Raw genomic sequence first — 11,488 nt, 5'->3', positions numbered from 1 at the left:
TACACTACCAAACGTAAGATAGATAGCTAGTGGGAAGCAGCCGCATAGCACAGGGAGATCAGCTCGGTGCTTCGTGACCACCTAGAGGGGTGAGATAGGGAGTGTGGGAGGGAGGGAGACGCAAGAGGGAAGAGATATGGGGACATATGTATATGTATAACTGATTCACTTTGTTATAAAGCAGAAACTAACACACCATTGTAAAGCAATTATACTCCAATAAAGATGTTAAAAAAAAAAAGATCCAAAAATAAATAAATAAAAATTTTAGAAAAAAGAAAAACAAGATCCTACCTTGGAATAGTGTTTCTCAAAGTATAACTTTTCTTGAATCATTTTTAATAGGTCTCTTACTTTTATATTTACATGATGAATATAAAAATATGGAAAACTTTTGAGGATAAACACCTTCCTGCTTTTTTCTGTTTTGTTTCTGTTTTTTTTGTGGTACGCGGGCCTCTCACTGTTATGGCCTCTCCCGTTGAGGAGCACAGGCTCCGGACGCGCAGGCTCAGCGGCCATGGCTAGAACTTTCTAAATTAAAATACTAATACTATTATGAACTCAAAGGGCTCATTAGAATCAAGACTTCTTGGCTCTATCAGTGCTATTCATTTTCACATATTTAGATGTATTGAGAGTATGTGTTTATTGCACCTTAAACTATACTATTACCTATTCTAGCTATACAGCAGCCCTTTCTCTAATCTAAATTGACCGTAATTTATACCTGGAAAAATTTCCTAATTCTACCCCCTCCTCATTTTTCTGAGGAAAGTAGTAGACCTTTGACCTTCTGTTCTACAATATGTACTTTTTTAATGTGAGATTTTGCTGTAAAGACATTTCTCAGGTGGGAAGCTCCCACTAATCACCAAATAGCAGAAATTTCTACATGCTCAGCAAATAGCAGACTGAATTTATCATTGTACATGGTTCATAAGAAAGGACGTTTATTGTTTGTTAGGTAATATTCCAGAGAATTCATGTGAGGGTGATGGCACCCAACCCTCAAAGCTAGAAAATAGCAGCATTTTTCAACTTCGTTATAAGGTGAAAGAAAAGTTATTGCACAGTGGCTGTGAACAGTGAGGGAACACTGGCCTTCCTAAATCAACTGTCAGTGCGGTCGTATAAAGGCCAAAGTGTAACTAGGTTACTAAAGATGTGTGGAGAGAAAGGGAATTATGGTATTGAAACATTCTAGGAGCAAGTAGTGGATGCTTTTCAACAGAGAAATAGGCCAGTTAAGTCATTTAGTGTACAGAATGTCCTTCCATGACCTTTCTATACTAAGGACATAAAATTAGCAAATTACGTTTCCACTCACCAATTCTATGAATTGTGAAAGCTCAAGAGTTATTCCAGCATTATCTCAGGAGAGAGAAGTGGAAGTCATTTGACTATGTCTGTGCATCAAGAATGGCATAGGAGTATGAAGGGAAAGTCACCTAAACACATCCTTTTAGTTTGGTTCAGTTTCAACAGATTTCTCAGACAAGTAATTAAAAGACATGAGAGTCACAGTGTTTTGAAATAGGACATTCAGCTCCCTAATGTATATTGTTTTATTTATGTTAATAAGCAATAAGGATACCCTGGGCATTTTGATATTTAAACGTGGTCAGTGAACTTACTACAGCACTATTTCCTAAAGTATGTTCTGTGGGAAACTGGTCAGATAATTTAGGAAAATAGTGCAGAAGCTATTTTGAATCCTCTTATGTATTCATACGGCACATTAGGATAGTGAAGGCTCTAAAAAACGCCACAATTAAAAACCCTGTTTAACTCTGTTTGCCATGGAGAACTTTATTGTTTTTATTGATATATGAACTTTTATTTATTTGATAATTCTTATTAATATAAACACCTCTAGGAAACTAAGAAATATAGCAAACGTTAAAGTGTTTATTGGTAGATGCCATGATAGCTTTTCAACATTTAACATAACTAAACTTTGTTTAGGGTCAAATCATGAATCAGTCTGATTTTAATTAGAATGAAACAGCCCGTAATCAAATAGCATTGCAGTTTTTAGTACAGGAAAATAAAATGTGGCTTTACAGCCTCCAAAATAGGAAATACAGAAACAGAATTGAGTAGTGGTAAAAAGGACACAAGTCACTGTGAAGAGTAACCAGACTCCATATGGACTACAGTATAATCACAAGATACATGCATTTAGTTTATGCAAATTTCAATTATATAGAAAGAGCAATAATCCCTGGATTTCCCTGTCATCCTTCTTCACCCCCCTGTCCACCTTCAACTAGAATCCAGTTTAGAAAAGTAGAAGTCAATGTAGAATCAAAGAAAAACCAAAGAAATGAATTTTAGGTCTTTAGTAGGGACTTTGTCCTAAACAATTCCAAGGGGCGTCTTTCAGGGTCTTCAGGAGTCATACAGTGTACAGCTTGTATGCCCATGTATTATGTACATCTCTGGCTTTTGTGCTCCTAAAGACCCGAGTCCTGGTGATATACCTATATGTATCTATGTCTATATGTTCACACATTCACTAGCCTTTTCAAAATAATACTTTTATATTATTTTTATATTAAAACTACAAAAATAGCCCCAACTGGAATGCCCTTCTGCATCAGATCTTAGGAACAGAAATACAGATTTCTGTATCACTTACTTTAAGATCCATCAATGACAGATTCCTTTTTCTTGTTAACGCATGCTTGCATTGATTTTGCTTTAGTTTTATGCTTTATTAATATCTGTGCTTTGGGCTGTATTACCCTATACTTGGATGTATGTAAATCTTATTCAGGCAGTTGAGCTCTATGACAGCAGAAATTACTTTTTAATAAATAATAAATTCTTGTTGAATGTTTGAGGACAAATAAATGGAGGCTTGATCAATGAATTCACCATAAAAAAAAAAGGGTCTATCATAGCAAATGTGAAAAAGGGGACTTCCCTGGTGGCACAGTGGTTAAGAATCTGCCTGCCAATGCAGGGGACATGGGTTCGATCCCTGGTCCGGGAAGATCCCACATGCCGCAAAGCAACTAAGCCTGTGCGCCACAGCTACTGAGCCTGCGCTCTAGAGCTCACTTGCTGCAACTACTGAAGCCCGCCCGCCCACCTAGAGCCCGTGCTTCTCAACAAGAGAAGCCACCACAATGAGAAGCCCGCGCACTGCAACGAAGAGTAGCCCCCGCTCGCCACAACTAGAGAAAGCCCGCGCACAGCAATGAAGACCCAACGCAGCCAAAAATAAATAAAAATTTTTTTTTAAAAATGTGAAAAAGGCCAAAGGGCATAGATTCAGTGGCAGGTCAGAAAGCGTATGAGTGAATAGCCTGTGGCTATTTACTTTCTTTTGGGGTATTCCTCAAATTTGAAAACAGAATTTCATGCAAGAGAAAAAAGTAAACAGAAGTTAGCAAAATGTGGGTTTTCTCAAGATACATCAAGTATAAGACCTAGTAGTGGCAAAAAGCAGGAAAAGACAAAAGAAACTGACAAGTGAAACTGACCAGGTATAAGTGGCTGATTTGAATATGATGGAAAAATTTTAAATCTCTAGTTTTCTATGGAGGATGAAAACATTTGATGTAAGAATACTGTAAAATTTAAAAATAAAGTTGGGTATATTTTGCTTTATCTGGCTTTTAAATGGTCTCCATGCTTGTTTGTTTGTTTTTTCCTTGTAGAATGCCAGACTCCCCTGGTGAAGTTCCCGAATATCCTTTGTTTGTGACGGTCGGTGACTGGCTGGATTCTATAAAGATGGGGCAATATAAGAATAACTTCATGGCAGCAGGGTTTACAACTTTTGACCTCATTTCAAGAATGAACATTGAGTAAGTGGTGCTATGTTTATTACTATATTTAGATGCTCCACTCAGGAGATTATAAATTCAAATACTATATCAAGAACACCATGGTTAACTACCTTCCCTAATACTAGGATGGTGTTTCCACATCTTTCCTCACCATTTCTGTCGATCATTCTAGTGAAAGTTGGACATTACACTTTTAACTATTTTCCTTTGAAAGAATATATTTAATTCAAAAAACTATTTAAAATTTTAAATGCTTTCTAAAATGCATATTACTCTTGTTCACATCATAGATTTACATCAACATAGTTTTACCTTAGCAAATTATTTTTGACTCATGTATACTAAATCAATTCCTATTACTTTCATCAAATGTAATAATTGTAATAATACAATATTATGTTATCTCAGAGCTTTTTCTCTGTGTTATAATGGTCCAGCATTTTTCCACTTTCTCAAATGCTATCCTTTCATGGGTACAGTGAAAATGCTCAACATGTGCTTAAAAGAAAGATACTAAAACTAGTAGGTGAAGCCATATGAAATTGCCATTGTTGTAAAATAGTAATGGCAATTTCATACTGTTCAACATAATACAATGGCATTTTTTCAGATTATTGAAAGACCATGACAATTAAAATGGAGTCCACATTATACTTTCTATCCTACATGCTATTTTGCTAATACTGTTGAAAATTTATACAATTACATAAAACCCTTGGGCTTATGAAATATCTGAACATTACATCGGTACCTGAATTCTTTGTACCCTTAAATCTGAGGTTGACCTGACGCATTCTCTGGCACCAGGGTAAAGAAAAAGGTAACGAACTCCTGTTGTTCATTTATATCTCTGCTTAAACTCTCATTTTACCAGGTATACAATTTTTGGCAAATCTGACATGGAGCACATTTACCATATCTAAATGTTCATTTCCTCTCTGTCATACTTACCAGATCTAAATGTTCATATTCTCTCTCTCTCTCTCTCTGTCTCTCTCTCTCTGTCTCTCTCTCTCTCTCAATCTCTCACAGTGATATTAGAAGAATTGGAGTCATACTCATTGGACACCAGAGACGAATAGTCAGCAGTATACAGACTTTACGTTTACACATGATGCACATACAGGAGAAGGGATTTCATGTATGAAAGTACTACAAGCACCTGTGTTTTGTGCCTCAGCATTTCTAAAATGAAAGAAAAATAAATAAAATTTTTTTTTTAAAAATGTGAAAAAGGCCAAAGGGCATAGATTCAGTGGCAGGTCAGAAAGCGTATGAGTGAATAGCCTGTGGCTATTTACTTTCTTTTGGGGTATTCCTCAAATTTGAAAACAGAATTTCATGCAAGAGAAAAAAGTAAACAGAAGTTAGCAAAATGTGGGTTTTCTCAAGATACATCAAGTATAAGACCTAGTAGTGGCAAAAAGCAGGAAAAGACAAAAGAAACTGACAAGTGAAACTGACCAGGTATAAGTGGCTGATTTGAATATGATGGAAAAATTTTAAATCTCTAGTTTTCTATGGAGGATGAAAACATTTGATGTAAGAATACTGTAAAATTTAAAAATAAAGTTGGGTATTTTTTGCTTTATCTGGCTTTTAAATGGTCTCCATGCTTGTTTGTTTGTTTTTTCCTTGTAGAATGCCAGACTCCCCTGGTGAAGTTCCCGAATATCCTTTGTTTGTGACGGTCGGTGACTGGCTGGATTCTATAAAGATGGGGCAATATAAGAATAACTTCATGGCAGCAGGGTTTACAACTTTTGACCTCATTTCAAGAATGAACATTGAGTAAGTGGTGCTATGTTTATTACTATATTTAGATGCTCCACTCAGGAGATTATAAATTCAAATACTATATCAAGAACACCATGGTTAACTACCTTCCCTAATACTAGGATGGTGTTTCCACATCTTTCCTCACCATTTCTGTCGATCATTCTAGTGAAAGTTGGACATTACACTTTTAACTATTTTCCTTTGAAAGAATATATTTAATTCAAAAAACTATTTAAAATTTTAAATGCTTTCTAAAATGCATATTACTCTTGTTCACATCATAGACTTTACATCAACATAGTTTTACCTTAGCAAATTATTTTTGACTCATGTATACTAAATCAATTCCTATTACTTTCATCAAATGTAATAATTGTAATAATACAATATTATGTTATCTCAGAGCTTTTTCTCTGTGTTATAATGGTCCAGCATTTTTCCACTTTCTCAAATGCTATCCTTTCATGGGTACAGTGAAAATGCTCAACATGTGCTTAAAAGAAAGATACTAAAACTAGTAGGTGAAGCCATATGAAATTGCCATTGTTGTAAAATAGTAATGGCAATTTCATACTGTTCAACATAATACAATGGCATTTTTTCAGATTATTGAAAGACCATGACAATTAAAATGGAGTCCACATTATACTTTCTATCCTACATGCTATTTTGCTAATACTGTTGAAAATTTATACAATTACATAAAACCCTTGGGCTTATGAAATATCTGAACATTACATCGGTACCTGAATTCTTTGTACCCTTAAATCTGAGGTTGACCTGACGCATTCTCTGGCACCAGGGTAAAGAAAAAGGTAACGAACTCCTGTTGTTCATTTATATCTCTGCTTAAACTCTCATTTTACTAGGTATACAATTTTTGGCAAATCTGACATGGAGCACATTTACCATATCTAAATGTTCATTTCCTCTCTGTCATACTTACCAGATCTAAATGTTCATATTCTCTCTCTCTCTCTCTGTCTCTCTCTCTCTGTCTCTCTCTCTCTCTCAATCTCTCACAGTGATATTAGAAGAATTGGAGTCATACTCATTGGACACCAGAGACGAATAGTCAGCAGTATACAGACTTTACGTTTACACATGATGCACATACAGGAGAAGGGATTTCATGTATGAAAGTACTACAAGCACCTGTGTTTTGTGCCTCAGCATTTCTAAAATGAAAGATATCCTCTCTACTACCCTCTCTTCTGATTCTCCAAACATCACTTCACAAACTGCAGTCTCCTGTCAGACTACGGGCACACACCCTTTGTTTATGCTTCCAACCTGGATTTTAAAATCACTCATCATAGCTCCTCTCTGAATAACCTGCAAATAAAACCCTGGCCCACTGCAGATTATGATTACACAGTGGTAAATAACTCAGCATGGATGTGTAACTTTGTATAATTGTATTTCGGAAGTGTTCAAGGACTTAACCCAAAGGAATTTGGGGTTAATGATGTATTTAGAGTTTGATGGTAGATTAAAAAGAAAGAGCTGACCTTTCTTTCATGTTTTGTGATCAAGTAGCTTCCAAACTGACATGAATATTTATTTTTTAGATAATTATATTCAACTCTGTGGGTCATATCGTTGCTCTGTCCTACGATAGTTTACCTGACGAAGCCTGATGTTGTTAGAATTATTTGCAGAAAAGACCAATGATTTCATGTAGTGAATTCTTGTCAGGTGTGACTGTGGGGAGAAGGAAGTTATCAGGGAGGGTGTGGGAGAAACATACTGTGCTTTTAAAACTTCTTAAGTCTTGGTTTGTCTTTTTCTTTAATTAACTTTATAGTGTCCTACATATTTCATAGTAGGTGGTAGTTTAGAGGCTTTCCTCTGTAATTTTTTACTAACTATAGTATATTTCTCTACTGCCTTATGAAGATCACCCCTGGAAAGACTAAGAGTGAGTCCATTGCTCTAAAGGCTGTAAATAGAGTGAAGCATGGAATAAATCCATGGCTATTTCCTTGGTTCATCTTCACAAGTTTGCAAGAGTAATTATCAAAGCATTAAGAAAATTAATTATTCTCAGCAGAAGTGCTTTGAATAAAAGATCTACGATTATAGCCTTAGATTAAACATAAAAAGATTTTAATTTAAACAGAATTTTATGATAGTTACATGGTGGCCCAAGAAAATAAACACATCGAGCTGTCTAATATTGGTACACTTTGCAAGTTTAAGAATTTTTATGTTTTGTTCGTAAAAATAAGTTACACGAACATGCTGAGCTGTTTTCCAAAGCTTCCAAGAGACAAGTATGCCATTGCATACACCAAAGAGGGTATAAACGGATCTAGCACATGAGCATATATGAATTGTATGTAACCTGAGTCCTTGATACAGTAACATAAAGATGTAAACACAGCTAAGGTGTGTTGTTGCCATAATCTTCTGGAGGCTGCAAAAACAGGCAAATATACTTTTCATTGAATTAAGCTGAGTCAGCTTATCAAAACAGTAATGTCATATGAACAAATTCAATTATAAAATCAGCTGTTCCCTGTGAAACTAAAAAAATGACTGCTGTGCTAGGTGGAAGAGTAGTGAGAATGTCTTAAGAGAAAAAAAAGAGCAGGTTGTCTGAAGATGCTGATTTAATATAAAAATTAAGTTTTATTTGATCTCGCAGATAAAGGTGCCCTACCCACATCCTCAAATTCCTACCTAAATTACATTTTTTGGTGATAATAGTTTTCTTGCTATAAAAGGAGTCTCGATTTTTCTTTTTTCCTATTTTAAGATTTGTTGATTGTCCCATTAGACTAGACCCTTCCACATATTTTCTTTTGTTGATTTATCTTCTGATTTTTGCCTACCACAGCTAAAATTTTCTCATTTCAAAAAAAACAGAGAGAGCTAGAAGGAAGAGTCTTTAAAGTATTCCTTAAAGTACAATAAAAAGAAAAAAGTGGGAAATCCATCACTTTTTAAGTAAGTGTGTCAGAAATAGCTAGCAACATTTTCCAGCCATCACCTGCATGGTCATGCATCACTCACGGACTGTCTGCAGTTTGCTTGATACATTTACACAAATCTGGATACATTTAGAGGAAATATAAAATTTCCATATTTACCTATCTTCAAATATATATTAAATAAGAACAGATGTAAAGCAGATTAAATTTATTAATCATATATATTTATTTTTATAATACAATAAAAAACATATTTAGAAAATAAGGAATAGAATAATTATGGTCTTCCATAGGACTCTGTCAGCAACATCTGTATACTTTGATGAAATAAATTCTATAAAGTATTTAAACTTCTATGGGATGGGCATTCAGTGCTTGCAAGATTTAAATTCTCTGTTAAGAATTTTTTTCTTCAAAAATCCAATGATCCTATTCTATATCTGGTTAAGTCATACTTTTTTTTCCTTCCCAGACATCTTTCTGTAGTATTATAAAACTGCCTTTTCACTTTGTCTCTTACCCCCAATCCTCTTTAACATTTACAATACATTTATATTTTTTGCAACTGTAAGCATGATAATCTTTAGTGTAAATTTGAACCTCATCATGGTCAGAGCAAGGTATGCAAGATTAAACAGAAACATTAAAAAATAAGTATATCTATTTCTTTACTGCCTACCAATCACAGATTTGAAAATTTTACATGAAATAGTTTGAGATTTACTAGTGCACATATTCAGTAATTAAAGCTGTTTAATATTCATAACATAGAACGTAATGATAGAAAATGAGTAACTTCAATAAATCACAAGCCTCCAAAAATAATCTTTAATAACTAAAATATGCATATATAGTCATGTACCTGCTTTATTTTAAATTTCCTAGTCTATACTACTGAGGGGCTTTTTAGATTTTGAAAATCAGACAGCTGAAGGAACCATTTTTTAAAATTTTCTACATGGTCAGTTTCCAGTCTATAGTCAACTCATTATCTCATAGTATATATACGACATAACTGGGAAAAAATGTAAAAACAATGTACAATCAAGAAGAGAGATTAGATATGTAAATCATTACACTAAAATAGCTATCAGAAGTTGCAAAGCTCTTGGCTTAACAAGAATCAGGAATTACAGCGCTTTTGCACTGAGTTATAACTTGGTAAGTAAGTTATGCATGCCATAATCAAGAAAGATTTACCTTATTTCACTCTGTATTACTCTTTAAAATCTATCCAACTAAATACCTGAAAAAAAAATTTTCCAGCCACAGCTTTAAGGCCCAACTCAGCCCATGAATGGAAAACAAATCCAAATTTAATCCTTGAAAAGCAGTCTTTACAGGAGGTCTTCTGAAGACGTGGTAAAGAATGAATTACATTACCTATCTCCCAACCACAATTTTCTTAAAAAGCCATTTTTATGTCTTTCCCTACCAAATTTCTACTCTGTAGAGCAGTCAGTTAAATCTCTTATCTCAAAATGTCCACCAATACTAGGTATTTTGGGTCCTACCACATTAATGGGAGCATTTACACATACAGAGGGTATAAATTCTGGCTTTTCATTAACTGGAAATTAAGTGCTTTGGAAAGTAATTTCAAAATGGATGAAGATGATCCTTTCCTACTGCTTTAGCTAAGGAAATGTATTATTAATTTAAAAGAAATTAATATTTTATGAATCAAAAACTGTTATCAACTCACAGTTGTCGTACATGTCTTTATATAACAAAGAGATTAGAAGAAAATGTAATCACTTCTTTTAGTGTCATCAACTTAACTTTTCCAAGTTCAAATTCCATTAAGTATCAAAGACTTATATTAACTTTCTATCCAAAAATATTTTAGTGCTTTTTATATGAAGACTCCAAAAGGTAGAGGAGCACACTGTGTCAAATTGATGGTATTCTTCCATTAGAACACTGGGCACTGAAGTCATCCAGCTTTTGGTTTTTATGATCAACATTTTCAACAGATTTTCAATTTTTTATAATAATGTTCAATAAAAGTGGCGTAAACTTTAGTTCATTTTAACAAATATCTATAAGGTGTCTCCTACATGCATAAAATTTTATGGCAAAGATGAGTTTGACTGTAGTGTCCTTACGTTCAAGTAACTCTTAAGCTTAAAACTTAGAGGTTAGAGCCTATTTGCTATGTTTGCTGTGATTGCCATGTCACTAAGGGTTAGTTCTTTCCACAGAACAAAAATACATTGAATAAATAAAACCTTGTCCAGTGTGAAATAAAACCTTGTAAAAAAAAAAAAAAAAAACCTCGTCCTATGGAAAGAAATATTTTGGACCTCAAATCTTCCATAGAACACTCCACACTTCCTCTGGCAGAAGGGGGCACACTTGCTGGATTCTCTAAGAGAATCTCTCTTGTTAACAGCTGATCCTTCTCAGGAGTCACATACTTCTATTGTCCAGTGGCATACTTTTCAGTTCAGGCGTAGGCTCACTACCTCAAAGGTACTTCCAGTTAGAAAACATCAGCCATCTTTCAAAAACAATTCTGGGGTAATCTCTTGCCCAAGCCAATTCACTGGCCTTAGTAAATGTAATAATGAGTGTGCAGCTGAAATGGTTGCATAAAATTCTTTCAAACATGATATAGTTAACAAAGGAAAGAGATGATTACTCATGACCAGAGCGCATATATTACTAGATGAAATAAAGGAAAAGAAAAATATTATATTCCAGAAGAATAAATACCCCATATTTCTCTTACTATTCCCTTAAAAATATAAGTATTAGACAAGTGTTTCAAAGATTTCTGAGGATAAAATATATTTTTTTTGTTATAAGAGGATGTGATGTGATATACATGTCTCCTGGGGGAAAAAGGCCAAAAGATCCAGAAGAAGATCCAAGTCATCAAAATGTAGTTTTAACTAATCTTCTTTCTTCTAATAATTATATCCAATTTCAAATTAATGATGTATTTAAATAAAATGTTTAAAAAAG

At 34.2% G+C, this 11,488-nt stretch overlaps 1 protein-coding gene across 2 annotated transcripts in view; it reads left to right on the top strand.

The window, feature by feature from the left end:
- Positions 1–4,950, top strand: part of EPHA6 (EPH receptor A6) — an 874,792-nt gene extending 869,842 nt beyond the window's left edge. For both annotated transcript variants that reach the window (XM_024120422.1, XM_024120421.1), the window contains 2 exons: positions 3,672–3,821; positions 4,836–4,950. In XM_024120422.1, coding sequence (XP_023976190.1) covers positions 3,672–3,821; positions 4,836–4,950 — 265 coding nt within the window. The remainder of the gene's footprint in view (positions 1–3,671; positions 3,822–4,835) is intronic.
- Positions 4,951–11,488: the final 6,538 nt, after the last annotated feature.

Source organism: Physeter macrocephalus, chromosome 1, assembly GCF_002837175.3.
Source record: "Physeter macrocephalus isolate SW-GA chromosome 1, ASM283717v5, whole genome shotgun sequence".
NCBI classification, from domain to species: Eukaryota; Metazoa; Chordata; class Mammalia; order Artiodactyla; family Physeteridae; genus Physeter; species Physeter macrocephalus.
This window is presented reverse-complemented; position numbering and strand designations above follow the sequence as displayed.